The sequence below is a fragment of the Myxine glutinosa genome, chromosome 7 (genome assembly GCF_964187855.1).
Source record: "Myxine glutinosa chromosome 7, kmMyxGlut1.1, whole genome shotgun sequence".
Classification (NCBI taxonomy): domain Eukaryota; kingdom Metazoa; phylum Chordata; class Myxini; order Myxiniformes; family Myxinidae; genus Myxine; species Myxine glutinosa.
The window spans coordinates 46,905,792-46,927,905 of record NC_136267.1 but is presented as its reverse complement, the minus strand read 5'-3'; the positions used below and the strand labels follow the sequence as shown (position 1 = coordinate 46,927,905).

At 48.3% G+C, this 22,114-nt stretch overlaps 1 protein-coding gene across 1 annotated transcript in view; it reads left to right on the top strand.

The window, feature by feature from the left end:
- LOC137430739 (tetraspanin-9-like) overlaps positions 1–7,419 on the top strand; it is a 32,400-nt gene extending 24,981 nt beyond the window's left edge. Inside the window, exon 5 of the mRNA XM_068121515.2 lies at positions 7,375–7,419. Within this exon, the coding sequence (XP_067977616.2) occupies positions 7,375–7,419 (45 nt within the window). The remainder of the gene's footprint in view (positions 1–7,374) is intronic.
- The last annotated feature ends 14,695 nt before the right edge of the window (positions 7,420–22,114 follow it).

Genomic DNA, 22,114 nt, shown 5'->3' with positions numbered 1-22,114 from the left:
CAGGGCCCAGAACACTGCCTTGGGGAACTCCAGCCTGAACAGGAAGAGGAGATGAGAGAAACCCTTTCAGGGCCACACGTTGACTACGACTAGAGAGGAAGTCCGCCAGCCATGCGTGGAGATTTCCATGGATACCAAAGGAGGAGAGTTTGGTGAGCAGAGCGGTGTGCCAGACCGTATCGAAGGCACGTGATATGTCAAGGGAGACAGCTCTAATTTCCTGTTTGGCATTGAGGACCTCCATCCATTGTTGAGAAAGTAGAAGCAGCATGTCCAGTGTAGAGTGACCAGGTCTGAAACGAAATTGATTATCAGAGATCAAGCCATTGGAGAAGAGGAAAGATTTCATATCTGAAGCAATGATGGATTCCATGACTTTGCTGATAATTGGGAGAAGGCTGATTGGTCTGTAGTTGCTAGGATCTGTTTTTGCAACTTTTTTGTGCAAAGCGGTGATTTTGGCTGATTTCCAAGCAGATGGAAGATGACCTTGAGCAAAAGAGAGTGCGAAGAGAACAGAGAGAGGGAGTGAAAGAGCGGAAGAACAGGATTTTAGGACCCGTGGGCTGATGCCGTCAGGTCCAGTTGCAGAATCAGAGTCGAGGGTTGACAGAAACTTTTCCACCTTGTCAGGAGGAAAGGACACAGAGTCCAGGAGCAGCTGGGTACGACTGGGTACGGTGGGTACAGAGAGGGATGGGTTTGGGACACAAGATTTAGAGGCAAACGCCTAGTTGAGGCATTCAGCTTTTTCACGTGCGGAGTCAGCCGTGTAGCCGTTTGAGGTGATGAAGGGGATGGAGGGGGAACAAACACCAGAAACAGATTTGACCAGATGCCACCAGGATTTGGAAGAGGGAGACAGATAAGAGAGTTCGGTCTTGAGAACAGAGAGGTATTGTTTCCTGGCTCTCCTGAGGGTGGACACACACTTGTTTCGGGCTTTGTGAAAGGAAATCAGATTTCCTTCCGTTGGATTTGCTTTCCAGGAGACGAAAGCAAGTTGTTTCTGGGCAACAGCCTCACCACAAGATTCCGTGTACCAAGAAAGGACTTCGCCCGACGGAGGATCCCCATTCGGCGATTGGCTTTGGAGGTCAGCTTGGAAATGTGGTTTTCCTAGGAAAGATCATGGCTGATAGTGAGACCCAAAAGCTTGAGTGACAGAACCTCTTCAAGATAATTATTGAGAAAGTCAATGGGAGGGTTTTCCAAATGGTCTTTTCAGAGAGACATAGTGAGAGTGTGAGATTTGTCAGGATTGAAAGACATGTTCGACTTGTTTGACCAGTTTGTGATTTTGTCCAGGTCTGCAGAGAGTGAAGAGGCTGCTGCCTGCCGATCTGAGGGTTGAGACATTGAGCAGCAGAGAGTGGAGTCATCAGCAAAGAGATAGAGAGGATTTTCCAGAGAGTCGGAGAGATCATTAATGAAGACCAGAAAAAGCACAGAGCCCAGAAAACTGCCTTGAGGAACTCCAGCATGAACAGGAAGGGGAGATGAGAGAATTCCATTCAGGGCCTCACGTTGACTGCGACGGGAAAGGAAGTCTGCAAGCCATGCGTGGAGATTTCCATGGATACCATATGAGGAGAGTTTGGTGAGCAGGGCGGGGTGCCAGACCTTATCGAAGGCACGAGATATGTCAAGGGAGACAGCTCTGATTTCTTGTTTGGCATTGAGGACCTCCATCAATTGTTGAGACAGCAGAAGCAGCATGTCCAGAGTAGAATGACCTGGTCTGAATCGAAATTGATGATCCGAGATCAAGCCATTGGAGAAGAGGAAGGATTTGATGTCAGAAGCGATGATCGATTCCATGACCTTGCTGATTATGTAAAGCGGTAATGTTGGCTGATTTCCAAGCAGATGGCAGGTGACCTTGAGCAAAAGACCCGGTGAAGAGAATTGAGAGAGGGTGTTAAAGAGTGGCACAGCAGGATTTTAGAACCTGATTGAAGGGAGTGGGGGAGTTTGTTCCAGAGGCAGGAGATCAAAGTATTTGTGCATCTGAGTTTCTGTTCACATTTTTTTTTCTTTTTTTGGTATGCAAGATCGAGGCTCGTGAAAGAGCTAACATTAATCACACAAAAAGTCAAACCGACACAAACCGACACATAAAACACAAAATAAGGGGAGCGGTTGACAAGAATGGGGAGAGAGGGGGAAGGACACAAACACAATATTTGAGAGCAGGGACATCGAGAGAACTGTGGGAGGGAGAGGGCTTGGGGGGAGGTGGGAGAGGTATAAAACATATGGACACTGCAAGGACTTCCAGGAAAGAAGTTGGAATTTCGAAAAAGTGTATCTGGGGTGAATAAGCGGGGGTAGAAAAGATCAAGGTTTTGGATGGGGGAAGATAAGAGATGGTGGTTAACAGCTATTTTAAAGACATGGAGGGAGGAGTGGGATTGAAGGGAGTGGGGGAGTTTGTTCCAGAGGCGGGAGAAAAGGGGAATGAAAGAGTGAAGGTGAGCAGAGAGCCTAGATTTTGGCAGGTTAACCATAAGAGGGTTGCTGGCAGATCTTGTGCGACCTGTAGGAATATTTGGGGGACAGAGCACAGAGAGAGCAGGGGGAGCAAGGCCGGAGAGGAGTCGGTAGAAGACAGAAACACATTTTAAGAAGTCAATGAAATAAGGAGAATACTACTGGGTCTCATGAAGAGGAATAGTCTTTCAGACATATGTCTTTCTAATTTAATTTCGTGAAATATTATCAAGATGATTATTTGTTATGTCCACCACCTAAGGTGGATGGAGGTTATGTATTCGCTCCTGTTTGTTTGTGAGCTGAATATCTTTTTTAATTTTTAAATATAATTTTATAATTATAATAGAATTTTTTTCAGTGACTCCTCACCATTGAGAGACAGGGCTAAAAATGATATATATGTCAAAAGTTGTGGATGAGTTATGACGAAACTTGGTGGACGAGTTGGGTAAGTGAGATGAACAAGCCGATTAGAGTTTGGTTCAGGTCCGAATCCAGATTTGGCCTATCAGTGGGATACAAAACGTAAACTGTTCAGCCTCGCAAAGGTATGCGCTTTCGTTTATTTTTTTTGATGCATGATCGTGGCTCATTGATGACCGACAGCAGGAAGGAAGGGAACAAAATAAAAAGGGGGAAACACAGCAATAAGAGGAAGGGGAAAGCAGGGAAGACACAGAAAAGGAACAAATTACCGACAACAGAACAAACGAAAATAAGTGACGGAGAGGGGGAAAAATATGCTTTGGAATGCTTTGGAATGGGATCAGTTGGGGTTGAAGAGTTCATAAGTATGAATGGGGGATGACCTGAGGTAGTGGTGAACAGCTGTCTTGAAGTGCTGGAGTGAAGAATGGGACTGAAGAGACGGGGAAAGTCTGTTCCACAGGCGGGAGATATGAGGAACGAATGAGTGGAGTTTATTTTTTTATTTTTTTATTTTTTTGTATACAAGATCGAGGCTCGTGAAAGAGCGAACATTAATCACACAGAAAAGACAAACAGACACACAAAACAAATAACATCGGGAGCGGTAGACGAGATGGGGAGAGAGGGGGGAGGACACAAACACAACATTTGAGAGCAGGGACCGAGAGACATGGAGACATCGAGAGAACTGTGGGAGGGAGAGGGCTTTGGGGGGAAGGCATGGGAAGGGGGGGGGGGGTGGGAGAGGTATAAAACATATGGACACTGCCAAGACTTCCAGGAAAGAAGTTGGAATTTCAAACAAGGTGGATCTGGGGTGAATTAGTGGGGGTAGAAAAGATCAAGATTTTGGATGGGGGAAGATAAGAGATGGTGGTGAACAGCTGTTTTGAAGACCTGGAGGGAGGAGTGTGATTGAAGTGAGTGTGGGAGTTTGTTCTAGATGCGGGAGAAAAGAGGAATGAAAGAGTGAAGGTGAGCAGAGAGCCGAGATTTCGGCAGTTTAACCATCAGAGGGTTGCTGGCAGATCTTGTGCGACCTGTAGGAATATTTGGGGGACAGAGCACAGAGAGAGCTGGGGGAGCAAGGCCGGAGAGGAGTCGGTAGAAGACAGAAAGACCACCTACCTGCCTGCGGTGAGTGAGTGAAAGGCCCTCAGAGATAGCTTCATCGCGGGAGATTCCAATGATTCTGAAAGCTTTGGATTCAACAGCGTGAAGCCGAGCCAGGTGTGAGGCAGGAGCACCAGCCCATAGGGCAGAACAGTATTCCATTGAGCTGCGGATGAAAGCCTTGTATGTGGTGAGGAGCTCAGGTGTGCCTAGGAAGGACTTCGCACGACGGAGGATGCCCAGTCGGCGACTGGCTTTGGAGGCCAGCTTGGAAATGTGGTTTTCCCAAGAAAGATCATGGCAGATGGTGAGACCCAAAAGCTTGAGCGACAGAACTTCATGGAGAGGATTGTTGAGAAAGTAGATGGGAGGGTTGTCCAGTCGATCTTTTCGGAGAGACATAGTAAGAGTGTGAGATTTGTCAGGATTGAAAGACATGTACCATGTGTTTGACCTGCTTGATTTTATCAAGGTCTTCAGAGGCTGCTGCCTGCCGATCTGAGGGATGAGATATGGAGCGGCAGAGGGTGGAGTCATCAGCAAAAATATAAAGAGGATTTTCCAGAGAGTAAGAGAGATCATTAATAAAGATTAGAAAAAGCACAGGACCCAGAGCAATGAATTGAGGAACTCCAGCCTGGACAGGAAAAGGAGAGGAGAGAATTCCATTTAGTGCCACACGTTGACTTCGACAGGAGAGGAAATCCAAATCCTCGAGTCAGGAAATCCAATCCAAATCCACGAATCCAAATCCAAATCCACAGGAGAGGAAATCCACGAGTCTAGTGTGGAGGTTTCCATGGATACCATAAGAGGAGAATTTGGTGGGCATATTGGGATGCCAGACCATATTGAAGGCACGAGATAGGTCAAGGGAGATGGCTCTGATTTCTTGTTTGGCGTTGAGGACCTCTATCCATTGTTGAGACAGCAGCAGCAGGATGTCCGTGGTGGAGTGGCCTGGTCTGAATCCAAATTAATCATCAGAGATCAAGTCATTGGAGAAGAGGAAGGATTTAATATCAGAAGCAATGATGGATTCCATGACCTTGCTGATGAATGGGAGCAGGCTCATTGGTCTGTAGTTGCAAGGGTCTATTTTTGCACCTTCTTTGTGTAAAGCGGGAATGTTGGCTGATTTCCAAGCAGAGTGCAGATGACCTTGAGCAAAAGAGAGGGTGAAGAGAACAGAGAGAGGTTGAGAAAGAGCGGAAGAGCAGGATTTTCGGACCCGTGGTCTGATGCCGTCTGGTCCAGTTGCAGAATCAGAGTCGAGGTTTGACAGAAACTTCTCCACCTTGTCAGGAGAGAAGGACACAGAGTCCAGGAGCAGCTGGGTTCCAGGAGCAGCTGAGTTCGACTGGGTAAGGTGGGTACATTGAAGGAACACAAGATTTTCAGGCAAACACAAAGTTGAGGCATTTGGCTTTTTCACGTGTGGTGTCAGCTGTGTAGCTGTTTGATGTAAGGGAGGGAATGGAGTGGGAACAAACACTAGACATAGATTTGACCAGACGCCACCAGGATTTGGAGGAGGGAGACAGGTTTGAGAGTTCAGTCTTGAGAGTAGAGAGATATTATTTCCCGGCTCTCCTGATGGTAGACACACACATGTTCCGAGCTTTGTGAAAGGAACGGAGATTTCCTTCCGTTGGATTTGCCTTCCATGAGGCAAAGGCAAGTTGTCTCAGGGCAACTGCCTCACCACAGGATTCCGTGTACCATGGACGGGAGGAAGGGTATGACAACTGAAGACGAGATGGGATAAATCTGTGCATGAGAGAGAGCAAATTCCTTTGGAAGAATTCCCAGGATGAGTTGTCAGAGACAGTAGAGATGGGAGACCAGTCCAGATGTTTGATGGCTGCTTGAAGACCGTGTTAGTCGGCCTGGGGAGGCTCTCCGAGGATGGCCAGCGAGATGTCCACTTTAACAAGAATAAATAAAAAAAAACCACCTTTAGAGGCCATTTTTCCCCGCAAAGCGGGGGTTGGCCTTTTTCGGGAACCGTGGTTGTTGTTGTTTTTTGGTCCCCTTTTTGAAGCAATGTTTTACGGCCGGATGCCCTTCCTGACGCCAACCCTTTTTGCCGCCTTTAACGACAAACAGGGAATTACCATTGAACTGGTACTCAATTTTAAGAATATGGTCACTTTAATCACTTTAATCACTTAATTAATCACATTTAATCACTCAATTAATCACAAGAATCACTTTAACAAGAATATGGTCAGATAAACCGATTGGAGCAGAAGAAGAACAGCAGACATTTGCAGGGAAGTTGGTCATAACCAAGTCTAGAAGAGATGATGTACCGTTGACTGAGATCCGGGTTGGGAAATTGACAGATTGTGTCAGCCCAATGAGTCTCAGCAACAGCCATAACACCAGCGTTTGTTTTTTACAGTGCAGTGCGCAAGATGGAAAATAATGTTTCATTGTCCTCTGTTAATTGGGTCGTGTTTTTTTTTAATATGTTGTATGATTTTCAAAATGCCGTGGTGTTTCACCTCCACCTGAGGTGTTTTAAAACTCTGCAACAAGTTTTAAATTCTTCAAATATTGATTTGAAACATGCTGTTAAGGATTTTGGAGATGGTGAGTACATTTATCATTAATCGAGGAATAAAGACCGATCAATGGCAGGCAGGAATTTTGCTCTCTGGTGATGTTTGACAACATGCCTTTCGTTGTCAGGATAATTACCTTGGAATGCAAATGTTATTTCAAATCTTCATATATTTTCTTTCGAAACATGTGGTAAAACAGACTTCCATTGTAACAAGACTTTCATCAAGATGTGTTTCAACTCCCTATCCTCGGGTTCGGACAGCTATGCAAATTTCGGACAGCTATGCTATGCATATGTACATCAGTGGTGCTTTACCTGTAAGCAGTGGTGTGCCTGTAAGCAGTCAGCAGTGGTGTGATTCACCTGTTCTCACCTGTCGTAATACCTCCAGTCACCTGCCTTTCCAAACCAGTTGCGCGTATCTGTAAGTCACTTGCAATGTCACCAAGATTTTCCTGCAAACTCAATTTATTCGTGTCTAAAAATCCCAATACACCATGAAGTGTTTAAAATAAAAAATATCACAAAGTTTGAATCCAAGTAACCTGCAGGTCGGTCGACCAATTCACCACCTAAACTCTGAATTCAGACCGCTCATCCCAAACCACTATGACGATTCAGACAATTTGGGCAGCACCACATGTTTTGACCTGCACATTCTCCAACCACAAGTCTTTTATGATTCAATCACCAAGTCCTACACCTTTTTAAACTCCAAATGAAACAATCAATTAAGATATGCATGGCATCATGCTCTGACACAGTGCAAGGGTTACACAGTGCAAGTGACACATGGCATCATGCACTGACGAAGCAGTTTCTTAGCAAGGGTTACATCAAGTGGTTTGCGAGGTCTTCAAGGTTCTTTTTTTTCCTGTCTAATAAAGACATATTCTGTCATTTTAAAACCACCAAAATGTGTATTCGGTTTACCCGTTTCATAAAATGTATCGCTTGATACGTATAATGCTTTAAAAGGGTTTTTTTTTGTTTTTGTTTTTTTTAAACCTCAGAAGAGATATCAACATTTACCTCAGCGAATGTCAATCGCGGTGTCAGTATTTGATGAACTTATAAAGACTTAGGTGAGTTATAATTGTGACCAGCATGTGCACAGGATTCTTCCCAGAAGAATGAGTGGTCGCATTAGCTTGTACGACTTAAAATGAGCGAGTTTTATTTTGACGTTTGGGCCAGTTTTACATGTTGTATCCCTAAGGAATGAAACGAACGTTTTCCTGGCTTACAATTTTATTTGAAGTCACACGTGCCTCAAAATACACTCACTTATATAGAATTGAACGCTGAATCCGAAAATGTAAGTTGGCGCTAGGCCATAGTCATAACCAAGTCTAGAAGAGATGATGTAGGCTAAGTAAAATTGCCTTGTTTTTTTAGGTCATACAACATTATCTTCTATATATTCCAAATATATATCTGTGCAGTGTCTGTCTTGTGTTGTCACTGAACTACTCCCTCAAACTCTTGTGAAATCGTACTATTCCAACTTGACCCATGGCGGGAGTATGCGCTCTACTGAGTGGCGTTCTAGTTGATATTGTGCCATAGCCCAACCATCTAACGATGTAGAATCAGTATGCTCCTATTCGCATCCAGAAACGGTTAGCGTGCTGGCTTGGGATCCTAGGATCCTGGGTTTGAATCCCCGTTGATCGCTGAATTAACACCAGGGGGGTTGACTCAGCCTGAAACCACCCTTCTTGGGTCACCAAAGCTTACTGGTAATTCCCTGTGTGTCGCAAGAGGTGATCACATGGGCGGACTGGCCATAGGGCATTTGGGCAATGCCCGGTGGGCTGGGACCGCTGGGTAAAAAATGGGCCGTTGGGCTGGATAAAAAAACTGCTGAAAAAAAAAATTGTCACGGAAAACTTCTGCCTCCATCCCCGGGGATTCCCCGCTAAAAATCAAACGGTCAAAAGGGCATTATAATTACTAGCAACGGTAGGTCCCAATGAAAAGGCAAAATATCAGAAATTGAAGGCTTTTTTTATTTTACACGATTTATATAAACATCCGTTAAATCATATCACACGCAAATCATCAAAATATAAACAGTATCGTTAGAATTTCAATAAAATCCACACCACTGTGCTCCGAGACTGGTGTGCAGCTGTGTCACGTCCTTGTTCACCAGATCTGTATTCCTGGGACTGCCTCCGAGACTGGTGTGCAGCTGTGTTACGATCTTGTTCACCAGATCTGTATTCCTGGGACTGCCTCCGAGACTGGTGTGCAGCTGTGTCACGTCCTTGTTCACCAGATCTGTATTCCTCGGACTGCCTCCGAGACTGGTGTGCAGCTGTGTTACGATCTTGTTCACCAGATCTGTATTCCTGGGACTGCCTCCGAGACTGGTGTGCAGCTGTGTCACGTCCTTGTTCACCAGATCTGTATTCCTCGGACTGCCTCCGAGACTGGTGTGCAGCTGTGTCACGTCCTTGTTCACCAGATCTGTATTCCTCGGACTGCCTCCGAGACTGGTGTGCAGCTGTGTCACGTCCTTGTTCACCAGATCTGTATTCCTGGGACTGCCTCCGAGACTGGTGTGCAGCTGTGTCACGTCCTTGTTCACCAGATCTGTATTCCTCGGACTGCCTCCGAGACTGGTGTGCAGCTGTGTTACGATCTTGTTCACCAGATCTGTATTCCTGGGACTGCCTCCGAGACTGGTGTGCACCTGTGCCACGTCCTTGTTCACCAGATCTGTAATTCTTGGACTGCCTCCGAGACTGGTGTGCAGCTGTGTTACGTCCTTGTTCACCAGATCTGTAATTATTGGACTGCCTCCGAGACTGGTGTGCAGCTGTGTCACGTCCTTGTTCACCAGATCTGTAATTCTTGGACTGCCTCCGAGACTGGTGTGCAGCTGTGTTACGTCCTTGTTCACCAGATCTGTATTCCTCGGACTGCCTCCGAGACTGGTGTGCAGCTGTGTTACGATCTTGTTCACCAGATCTGTATTCCTGGGACTGCCTCCGAGACTGGTGTGCAGCTGTGTCACGTCCTTGTTCACCAGATCTGTATACCTGGGACTGCCTCCGAGACTGGTGTGCAGCTGTGTCACGTCCTTGTTCACCAGATCTGTATTCCTCGGACTGCCTCCGAGACTGGTGTGCAGCTGTCACGATCTTGTTCACCAGATCTGTATTCCTGGGACTGCCTCCGAGACTGGTGTGCAGCTGTGTCACGATCTTGTTCACCAGATCTGTATTCCTGGGACTGCCTCCGAGACTGGTGTGCAGCTGTGTCACGTCCTTGTTCATCAGATCTGCATTCCTCGGACTGACTCTGAGGCTGGTGTGCAGCTGTGTCACGTCCTTGTTCACCAGATCTGTATTCCTCGGACTGCCTCCGAGACTGGTGTGCAGCTGTGTCACGTCCTTGTTCACCAGATCTGTATTCCTCGGACTGCCTCTGAGACTGGTGTGCAGCTGTGTCACGTCCTTGTTCATCGGATCTGTATTCCTCGGACTGCCTCCGAGACTGGTGTGCAGCTGTCACGATCTTGTTCACCAGATCTGTATTCCTGGGACTGCCTCCGAGACTGGTGTGCAGCTGTGTCACGATCTTGTTCACCAGATCTGTATTCCTGGGACTGCCTCCGAGACTGGTGTGCAGCTGTTTCACGTCCTTGTTCATCAGATCTGCATTCCTCGGACTGCCTCTGAGACTGGTGTGCAGCTGTGTCACGTCCTTGTTCATCAGATCTGTATTCCTTGGACTGCCTCTGAGACTGGTGTGCAGCTGTGTTACGTCCTTATTCACCAGATCTGTATTCCGCGGACTGCCTCCGAGACTGGTGTGCAGCTGTGTCACGTCCTTATTCACCAGATCTGTATTCCTCGGACTGCCTCCGAGACTGGTGTGCAGCTGTCACGATCTTGTTCACCAGATCTGTATTCCAGGGACTGCCTCCGAGACTGGTGTGCAGCTGTCACGATCTTGTTCACCAGATCTGTATTCCAGGGACTGCCTCCGAGACTGGTGTGCAGCTGTGTCACGATCTTGTTCACCAGATCTGTATTCCTGGGACTGCCTCCGAGGCTGGTGTGCAGCTGTGTCACGATCTTGTTCATCAGATCTGTATTCCTGGGACTGCCTCCGAGACTGGTGTGCAGCTGTGTCACATCCTTGTTCACCAGATCTGTATTCCTGGGGCTGCCTCCGAGACTGGTGTACAGCTGTGTCACGTCCTTGTTCACTAGATCTGTATTCCTCGGACTGCCTCCGAGACTGGTGTGCAGCTGTGTCACGTCCTTGTTCACCAGATCTGTAATTCTTGGACTGCCTCCGAGACTGGTGTGCAGCTGTGTCACGTCCTTGTTGAATGTTCACCAGATCTGTATTCCTCGGACTGCCTCCGAGACTGGTGTGCAGCTGTGTCATGATCTTGTTCACCAGATCTGTATTCCTCGGACTGCCTCCGAGACTGGTGTGCAGCTGTGTCATGATCTTGTTCACCAGATCTGTATTCCTCGGACTGCCTCCGAGACTGGTGTGCAGCTGTGTTACGGCCTTGTTCACCAGATCTGTATTCCTGGGGCTGCCTCCGAGACTGGTGTGCAGCTGTGTCACGTCCTTGTTCACCAGATCTGTATTCCTCGGACTGCCTCCGAGACTGGTGTGCAGCTGTGTCACGTCCTTGTTCACCAGATCTGTATTCCTGGGGATTCCTCCGAGACTGGTGTGCAGCTGTGTCACGTCCTTGTTCACCAGATCTGTATTCCTCGGACTGCCTCCGAGACTGGTGTGCAGCTGTGTCACGTCCTTGTTCACCAGATCTGTAATTCTTGGACTGCCTCCGAGACTGGTGTGCAGCTGTGTCACGTCCTTGTTGAATGTTCACCAGATCTGTATTCCTCGGACTGCCTCCGAGACTGGTGTGCAGCTGTGTCATGATCTTGTTCACCAGATCTGTATTCCTCGGACTGCCTCCGAGACTGGTGTGCATCTGTGTCATGATCTTGTTCACCAGATCTGTATTCCTCGGACTGCCTCCGAGACTGGTGTGCAGCTGTGTCACGTCCTTGTTCACCAGATCTGTATTCCTCGGACTGCCTCCGAGACTGGTGTGCAGCTGTCACGATCTTGTTCACCAGATCTGTATTCCTGGGACTGCCTCCGAGACTGGTGTGCAGCTGTGTCACGATCTTGTTCACCAGATCTGTATTCCTGGGACTGCCTCCGAGACTGGTGTGCAGCTGTGTCACGTCCTTGTTCATCAGATCTGCATTCCTCGGACTGACTCTGAGGCTGGTGTGCAGCTGTGTCACGTCCTTGTTCACCAGATCTGTATTCCTCGGACTGCCTCCGAGACTGGTGTGCAGCTGTGTCACGTCCTTGTTCACCAGATCTGTATTCCTCGGACTGCCTCTGAGACTGGTGTGCAGCTGTGTCACGTCCTTGTTCATCGGATCTGTATTCCTCGGACTGCCTCCGAGACTGGTGTGCAGCTGTCACGATCTTGTTCACCAGATCTGTATTCCTGGGACTGCCTCCGAGACTGGTGTGCAGCTGTGTCACTATCTTGTTCACCAGATCTGTATTCCTGGGACTGCCTCCGAGACTGGTGTGCAGCTGTGTCACGTCCTTGTTCATCAGATCTGCATTCCTCGGACTGCCTCTGAGACTGGTGTGCAGCTGTGTCACGTCCTTGTTCATCAGATCTGTATTCCTTGGACTGCCTCTGAGACTGGTGTGCAGCTGTGTTACGTCCTTATTCACCAGATCTGTATTCCTCGGACTGCCTCCTAGACTGGTGTGCAGCTGTGTCACGTCCTTATTCACCAGATCTGTATTCCTCGGACTGCCTCCGAGACTGGTGTGCAGCTGTCACGATCTTGTTCACCAGATCTGTATTCCAGGGACTGCCTCCGAGACTGGTGTGCAGCTGTCACGATCTTGTTCACCAGATCTGTATTCCAGGGACTGCCTCCGAGACTGGTGTGCAGCTGTGTCACGATCTTGTTCACCAGATCTGTATTCCTGGGACTGCCTCCGAGGCTGGTGTGCAGCTGTGTCACGATCTTGTTCATCAGATCTGTATTCCTGGGACTGCCTCCGAGACTGGTGTGCAGCTGTGTCACGTCCTTGTTCACCAGATCTGTATTCCTGGGGCTGCCTCCGAGACTGGTGTGCAGCTGTGTCACGTCCTTGTTCACTAGATCTGTATTCCTCGGACTGCCTCCGAGACTGGTGTGCAGCTGTGTCACGTCCTTGTTCACCAGATCTGTAATTCTTGGACTGCCTCCGAGACTGGTGTGCAGCTGTGTCACGTCCTTGTTGAATGTTCACCAGATCTGTATTCCTCGGACTGCCTCCGAGACTGGTGTGCAGCTGTGTCATGATCTTGTTCACCAGATCTGTATTCCTCGGACTGCCTCCGAGACTGGTGTGCAGCTGTGTCATGATCTTGTTCACCAGATCTGTATTCCTCGGACTGCCTCCGAGACTGGTGTGCAGCTGTGTTACGTCCTTGTTCACCAGATCTGTATTCCTGGGGCTGCCTCCGAGACTGGTGTGCAGCTGTGTCACGTCCTTGTTCACCAGATCTGTATTCCTCGGACTGCCTCCGAGACTGGTGTGCAGCTGTGTCACGTCCTTGTTCACCAGATCTGTATTCCTGGGGATTCCTCCGAGACTGGTGTGCAGCTGTGTCACGTCCTTGTTCACCAGATCTGTATTCCTCGGACTGCCTCCGAGACTGGTGTGCAGCTGTGTCACGTCCTTGTTCACCAGATCTGTAATTCTTGGACTGCCTCCGAGACTGGTGTGCAGCTGTGTCACGTCCTTGTTGAATGTTCACCAGATCTGTATTCCTCGGACTGCCTCCGAGACTGGTGTGCATCTGTGTCATGATCTTGTTCACCAGATCTGTATTCCTCGGACTGCCTCCAAGACTGGTGTGCAGCTGTGTCACGTACCTGTTCCTGCCTCCGATAGTCATCGTCTAGGCGAGCCTTCTTTCTTGCAACAGCTTCCTTGGACGTTTTCGTTGATGAAGATTTCCGTTTGGGAGGCATTTTACCGGTTTATCTGAAACGGTACCCGCCCAGTAACAGGTACCAGAGAAAACAAATCGTTTGCGCAATGGGCTCTCCGATATTCGATGTGTTCACGGTTTGAATTACGTAACGTAATGTTTGTGACTTTTGTGTTCGCGGTCGTGTCTGATGTGACGGTGTGAACGTAATTTCGTAATGCTTTTCGTTTTTATTTTCGTAATCGTTTAATGAACCTTTAATGTTTAATGAACGTTTAATGTTTAATGAACATTTAATAAACGCAAGAATAATGTTTAATCTCTATATATATAAAGGAGGAGTGTCTGTCTGTGTGTGTATGTGTGTGTCTGTCTGGATGTCCGCTTAAAACTCAAGAACTACACATCGGAGAAAAGTTTTGGACACAGATTCGGAATCAGCATAAAATCCCGGTGGTTTTAGGCTACGTTTTATTTTAATATCAATGGTTTTAAAAACCGCGCCAGCTGCAATTCCATGGTGTAGTTTGTGGCGGCGCCGGACGTTCGGGGTGCATTGCAATGCTTTGTCGGGTTTGGCTGTGGGTCCAGAATAGCTCCAATTTCCTTTTGTTCTTATACGTTTATTTTGATTCTTCTGTTACAACGCCTTCCTTATCTACCTTATATCCCCCCGACGAGGCCCATACATAATTTCATGCGGCAGAATTTCGTGCATTTTGAGTGAAAGAAGTGAGACGAAGTTGAAGGAGGAAGAACTCGAAGAAGAGGCGCGATCACGCTGGAGGCCTTTATCGTGAGTGGAAATGGCGGGAATTGCGTTTGTATCGCAAAGTAAAGGATCTGCATTCATTTCTGAACTTGCATTGGTGGATTGTTATACATCTGCATTATTTTTCATAAAAAAACTTTATGTTGATCTTGAAGGCTCCAAGCACGGACTATATATATAGCCCTCATTGAGGTAAAAATAAAAGTAAAAATCCTGCAATCGCTTGCCAAGCTAGCCGTTCCCCTCTCCCCCTCCCCCCCACCCCCCACCCCTCCCCCCTCCCCTCTCCCCCTCCCCTCTCCCCTCGCCTCCTCCCCTCCCTCCTCTTCTCCCCTCTCCTCCTCCCCCTCCCTCCTCTTCTCCCCTCCCTCCTCTTCTCCCCTCCCTCCTCTTCTCCCCTCCCCCCTCTTCTCCCTTCCCCCCTCTTCTCCCCCCCCCACTCCTACCCTCCCCCCCCACTCCTCCCCTCCCCCCCCACTCCTCCCCTCCCCCACCCTCTCCTCCCCTCCCCCCCACCCTCTCCTCCCCTCCCCCCACCCTCTCCTCCCCTCCCCCCACCCTCTCCTCCCCTCCCCCCACCCCCTCCTGCCCCCCACCCTATCATCCCCCCCACCCTCTCCTCCACTCCCCCCACCCTCTCCTCCCCTCCCCCCACCCTCTCCTCCCCTCCCCCCCACCCTCTCCTCCCCTCCCCCCCATTCCCCTCCCCTCTCCTCCCGTTCCCCTCCCCTTCCCCTCCCCTTCACCTCCCTTCCCCTTCCCCTCCCCTTCACCTCCCTTCCCCTTCCTCCTCCCCTCCCTTCCCCCCTCCCTCCTCTTCTCCCCTCTCCTCCCCCTTCCTCCTTTTCTCCCCTCCCCCCCTCTTCTCCCCTCCCCCCCTCTTCTCCCCTCCCCCCCTCTTCTCCCCTCCCCCCTCTTCTCCCCTCCCCCCCTCTTCTCCCCTCCCCCCTCTTCTCCCCTCCCCCACCCTCTCCTCCACTCCCCCCCACCCTCTCCTCCCCTCCCCCCACCCTCTCCTCCCCTCCCCCCACCCTCTCCTCTCCTCCCCCCCCACCCTCTCCTCCCCTCCCCCCACCCTCTCCTCCCCTCCCCCCCATTCCCCTCCCCTCCCGTTCCCCCCCCTCCCCTTCCTCCTCCCCTCCCTTCCCCCCTCCCTCCTCTTCTCCCCTCCCTCCTCTTCTCCCCTCTCCTCCCCCTTCCTCCTTTTCTCCCCTCCCCCCCTCTTCTCCCCTCCCCTCCTCTTCTCCCCTCCCCACCCTCTCCTCCCCTCCTCCCCCGTTCCCCTCCCCTCCCCATCCTCCTCCCCTACCTTCCCCCGCCCGGCAATGCCGGGTACTTCCCATGGCCAGCTGTACGTGGGCTGCTCGAGGGTTGGAAAACCAAGCAATCTTTATGTCTTGGCACCAAGTAAGAAAACCAGAAATGTATACCAAGAGGTTTTGAGAAATTGAAAATTGACAAAACGTCATGGAGGAAATGTACTGTGATATTGCTCTAAAATATACATGTTCTTTTCATCATGTATTTGTATTATTCTTATTCAACCCGGGCGAAGCCCCCCTCCCCCTCCCCTCCCCTCCCCTTCCCCATCCCCCTCCCCTCACCTCCCCCTCCCCCCTCCCCTCACCTCCCCCTCCCCCTCCCCCTCCCCCTCACTTCCCCCTCCCCCGCCCCTCACCTCCCCCCTCCCCCTCACCTCCCCCCTCCCCCTCACCTCCCCCTCCCCCTCACCTCCCCCTCCCCCCTCCCCCTCCACTCCCCCTCCCCCTCCCCCTCCACTCCCCCTCCCCCTTCCCCTCTCCCTCCCCTCCCCCTCCCCCTCTCCCTCCCCTCCCCCTCCCACCTACCCCCCTCCACCCTCCTCCTCCCCTCCCTCCTCTTCTCCCCTCTCCTCCCCCTCCCTCCTCTTTTCCCCTCCCCCCCTCTTCTCCCCTCCCCCCTCTTCTCCCCTGCCCCCCTCTTCTCCCCTCCCCACCCTCTCCTCCCCGCCTCCCCCGTTCCCCTCCCCTCCCCTTCCTCCTCTCCTCCCTTCCCCCGCCCGGCAATGCCGGGTACTTCCCATGGCCAGCTGTACGTGGGCTGCTCGAGGGTTGGAAAACCAAGCAATCTTTATGTCTTGGCACCAAGTAAGAAAACCAGAAATGTTGTATACCAAGAGGTTTTGAGAAATTGAAAATTGACAAAACGTCATGTAGGAAATGTACTGTGATATTGCTCTAAAATATACATGTTCTTTTCATCATATATTTGTATTATTCTTATTCAACCCGGGCGAAGCCAGGTACCTCAGCTAGTGATCATTAAATGAATGAATGAATGAATGATTGTATGAATAATGCCATGGCGTCGCGTTGGCAACAGTGACAATATAAAAATGTTTGCCAAGAATTTCAAAGAGAGAAAAGGAACTTTTATCAGCAATGTCGTCTATCCTGAAGTTCTAAGCTGAAGAAGAGGTACCGTACAAAATCATTCAATTCTTTTTCCTAAAAAAAAGCGTACAGTTGATATGACTAATCACGATTTGAAACACGATGGAATAATATTTACCGATATGAACAATGATGTGGTTTTTAAAATTGAAATTGTAAAAATACTGTTTAGATTTTGATGATTTGCGTGTGATATTTAACGGATGGATGTTAAAATAAATCGCGTCCCCCAATTGAAGCCCCGCCCTTAGGGCGGGTACCGTTGCTCTTAAGTCTTAATATATAATGGCGATACTGAAGCGCGGTGCTACGCGCGCTTGCTTGCACAACAAGAAGGAAGCGGACAACGCGCTGAGTTTAAGAGTCTTTATTCAAAGAGCTCACTGTAGCACTGGCGTGCTTTGGGCTGCGCGCCCGGTGTATATCCTGAGGCCACGCCTACCCCTCGGGCGTGGCCGCCGCCTACTTGGTGCGCAGAATGATGTCACCACGCCAGTGGGCTTTCGTGTCCGCCACAATACAACAATTTTTACCGCTTTGCTTTGAAGAACGGGAATGAAGGGGGAGGAGCGTGTTAATATGTCTGGTTGAAGGTTTTGGGCTGTGAAGGGGTTTGAAGCCAGATTTTAATATTACAGCCGCCATGTTGGTGCTCGTCATCACTGTGATGCGAAGCGAAAGACGCCTCAGAGCTGTTACATTCACAATCGCTATGTCGTATGTACTCCCGAAACGTGTTTCCTTCATTGTAAAAACTACCAAGTCAACAGTTAAAAGGATTTTGAGCCGACAGGCCTAGTAAGTTTAGATAGGTCTACTGACTACTAATCTAGTATTGATAACAATGTCGCGAACTGACTTACGATGCTAAATTGGACACTATTGTGTAAATTGGTCCAACCGAATAGTGGACACTATTGTGAGCAGCATTGAGCAGCGGTTTGACAGATCAGCAACATCAACATTGCATGCTGATCTCTCACTTCTTCACCCAAGGAACTTTGATCAAGTGCCATCGGAAGCTATGGAAGAGCTGCATAAACATTTGCTGAGATTTGATGATTGTGTCACTGTGGAACAACTACGAAAGGAACTGCGAAGCCTTGGAGAACAATGGTCAACACTGAAACAATCGGTAGCAGATGCTTATACAGTGCAGGAGGACAGTGAGTCTGAACAGGACAGGAAGACTCTGTCAAGTACATGTAAGTCATGTAAAGCCTGTCCTCTCTGCTGCTACAAGGTGCTCCTCAAGTTGAACCTCTTGACTGATGCCTACAAGAGCATTGGGCTTGCCTACAAGCTGCTGCTAACGCTGCCTGTGTCACAAGTGGCATGTGAACGATCTTTCTCTGTTTGAAGAGAATCAAAAGCCGTCTGCGAAGTACAATGACACAAGAACATCTTGAGGCGTTCATGTTGATGTCTGTGGAAAAAGGGATTCTGGCCAAACTTGAAACTAAGGATATCATTGATGGTGTGGCTGCCAGAAGCAGCGAACTGCGCAGGCACCTACTCTCTCAGACATGACATGTGCTCGTGTTACTGAAAATAAATGTAATTTTTAGTGGATTTTATTTAGTTTTTTTTCTTTTCAAGCATTTCGTCTATTTTCTCAGATAAGCAACATATAAATGAATAATGGGCCGACCTAGGTGAAGGATGCCCGGGCCGGTTTTAAGACCCAGTCCGCTACTGCTAATAGCATAACTAAACCACTAGTGCTTCATCCGAAGATGTATCGTTTAGAAATTTAATTAAATAAGTCATTAATAAAAAATTAAATAATTGATTAATCAATAAATAATTAATCAATTAATCAATAAATAATGAATCGATTAAATGATTAATCAATAAATCAAAAATATCCTTGACAGCCACATCACTTGGTCACTGTCATGTCTAAATATTAGCTTCCAAGCTCAAAAGGTGCCTGGATATTTCCCAGATGAGAAAGAAAATAAAGAAATGATTAATAATGAAAATAAATAAATAAAATTTAATTAATTAAATATAATTTTTTATTAATGACTTATTTAATTAAATTTCTAAAAGATACATCTTCGGATGAAGCACTAGTGGTTTAGTTATGCTATTAGCCAATTGATTAAGAAAATATTTTGTGATAATCTTTTATTGATTTTAATTATACAATTAATCAATCAATTAGTGTACACCTCTCCCTCCCAATGCAGCCTCCATGAGCTGCACTGTGGTATTTCCTGGTGCCGGAGGCGCCCCGGCAATGCCGCGCTGTCGGATATTTAATTATCAAGGATATTTTTGATTTATTGATTAATTATTTATTGATTAATTGATTAATTATTTATTGATTAATCAATTCATTATTTAATTTTTTATTAATGACTTATTTCATTAAATTTCTAAAAGATACATCTTCGGCTGAAGCACTGGTGGTTTAGTTAGGCTATTAGCCAATTGATTTTAAAAATATTTTGTGATAGTCTTTTATTGATTTTAATTATACAATTAATCAATCAATTAGTGTACACCTCTCCCTCCCAATGCAGCTTCTATGAGCTGCACTGTGGTATTGCCGGGCGCCGGAGGCGCCCCGGCAATGCCGCGCTGTAGGATATTTAATTATTTGGCATGGGAGCGGTGTTCTTTGAATGTATCTGTACTTGTTGTCCACCGCACTTTTCCTTTGCCATCTCCAGGCATTGCAAAACGTCATTGCTGGGCACCGAAGGTGGCTCGGCAGTGACGCACGCTGAAAGGGAGTACTCAGTTTTCACTCTGGTTGTTTGTTTGTTTTCTTGTTTGTTTTCTTGTTTGTTTTCTTGTTTGTTTGTTTTCTTGTTTGTCCGGGTGATATCTCAGCCATCCTTTGAGCTAGGAAGCTGAAATTTCGGCACAATAGTGAGCAAGTCTAATGAGCTCACTACACAATAGTGAGCAAGATCACGTGAACACGTGATCACGTGTTCACGTCATCAAAAAATGTTTCATCTTTCCCCTGAAGAATGGTATTCTGTCATATTTTATAACACCTTTTTCTTCTTGTTCTATAAAAGGATGCTTTCGACTTGCTCACCAAATCTATTCATTCCAAAAAAAAATTCCATCTCTTACAGCTACAGTGCCTCTTTCATTCATTCCCTAAACTCTCCAGAACTCCACCCATCCTTCAGCGTCCTCAAACGTATTTTTGACTCGAAGGTCGCAAGAAACTCATTTTGCAAGAAATGTTCGTTTCCCATTAATCGTACATTTTTCAAAATCCAATCTCACCCCTCCCCTCCAAATCTTCCCCATCACCCATCCCTTTCAAATCTTCCCCCTTGCCCCTCCCCTCCAAATCTTCCCCATCACCCATCCCTTTCAGATCTCCCCCCTTGCCCCTTCCCTCCTAAACTCCCCCCACACCCCTCCCCTCTGAGACCCTCCCTCACTCCTCCCCTCCTAGACTCCCCTCTCACCCCTCCTCCTCAAAGCGTCCTCCCCGCTTCTTCCCCCTTCCAACTCTCACCTTCATCTCCCTCAACCTTCTGCCTCACTCTCCCCCTCCTCAAATAACACCTCACTGTGCCTCACCCAATCACCATCAAACCTTTTGTCCGCCCCATCCTTCCATTTCTCCAAGCTATTCTGAAATCTCTGACACACCTTCAACAGCTCTCCCTACCTCTTCCTCCTCTTCCACATCTTACCCTACCCCTCCACCCCCCCCACCCCCGTTCTGTATCCGATGCTCCCCCTTCCTCTTCTTTAACAGTATGGACCTCAAACATCCAGGGCCTTCGCTCAAACTTGACTGATCTCTCCATACAGGTTGCTTCTGACAAACCAGACGTGATCTGCTTAACAGAAACTTTCCTCCTTCATGATGTCTCTGATTCCTTGGTATCTCTCCCAGGTTACTCCCTCCACCGGTATGATAGACCTGAGCCTCGTCCTGGAGGGGGGGTTGCTATCTTTATAAAAAAACTCTCTTCCTCACTCGCCCTGCACTGCCCTCTCTCCACCTCACCCCCAGGAATACCTTTGGCTACGGCTTCCCCTTCGCTCCCACCTTTTGTTCATATGTGTGTTGTACCGTCCACCAAACAGTGATGACTCGATCTACATCTCGCTGTCTGATAACATGGACCAACTTCTATCTACCCATCCCCTCTCTCTTCCTCATATGTGGTGATTTCAATTGTCACCATGCCAGTTGGCTGGGTGTGGGTACCTCTCTCACCAGCCATGGCTCTTCAGCAAAGGACTTCTGTGACTCACTGGGACTGACACAATCTGTCAATTTCCCGACCTGGATCTCAATCAACGGAGCATCTTCTCTTCTGGACTTGGTTATGACTAACTTCCCTGAAAATGTCTGCTGCTCTTCTTCTGCTCCAATCGGCTCATCTAATCATGTGCTTGTTAAAGTGGACATCTCTCTGACCATTCTCAGAGAGCCTCCTCAGCGTCGACGAGTCTGGCATTTCACTCAGGCCAACTGGCATGGTCTTCAAGCAGCCATCAATCATCTGGACTGGTCTCCCATCTCTACCGCCTCTGACATCAACTCATCCTGGGAATTCTTCCAAAGTAAACTGCTCTCTCATGCTCAGATTTATCCCAACTCGTCTTCAGTTGTCATACCCTTCCGCCCGTCCATGGTACACGGAATCTTGTGGTGAGGCTATTGCCCAGAAACAACTTGCTTTCGTCTCCTGGAAAGCAAATCCAACGGAAGGAAATCTCATTTCCTTTCACAAAGCCCGAAACAAGTGTGTGTCCACCCTCAGGAGAGCCAGGAAACAATATCTCTCCGTTCTCAGGACAGAACTCTCTTATCTGTCTCCCTCTTCCAAATCCTGGTGGCGTCTGGTCAAATCTGTTTCTGGCGTTTGTTCCCCCTCCATCCCCTCCCTCACCTCAAACGGCCACACGGCTGACTCCGCATGTGAAAAAGCTGAATGCCTCAACTCTGTGTTTGCCTCTAAATCTTGTGTCCCAAACCCATCCCTCTCTGTACCCACCGTACCCAGTCGTACCCAGCTGCTCCTGGACTCTGTGTCCTTTCCTCCTGACAAGGTGGAAAAGTTTCTGTCAACCCTCGACTCTGATTCTGCAACTGGACCTGACGGCATCAGCCCACGGGTCCTAAAATCTTGTTCTTCCACTCTTTCACTCCCTCTCTCTGTTCTCTTCACACTCTCTTTTGCTCAAGGTCATCTGCCATCTGCTTGGAAATCTGCCATCATCACCGCTTTGCACAAAAAAGGTGCAAAAACAGATCCCAGATCTACAGACCAATCAGATCCCAGCAACAGATCCCAGCA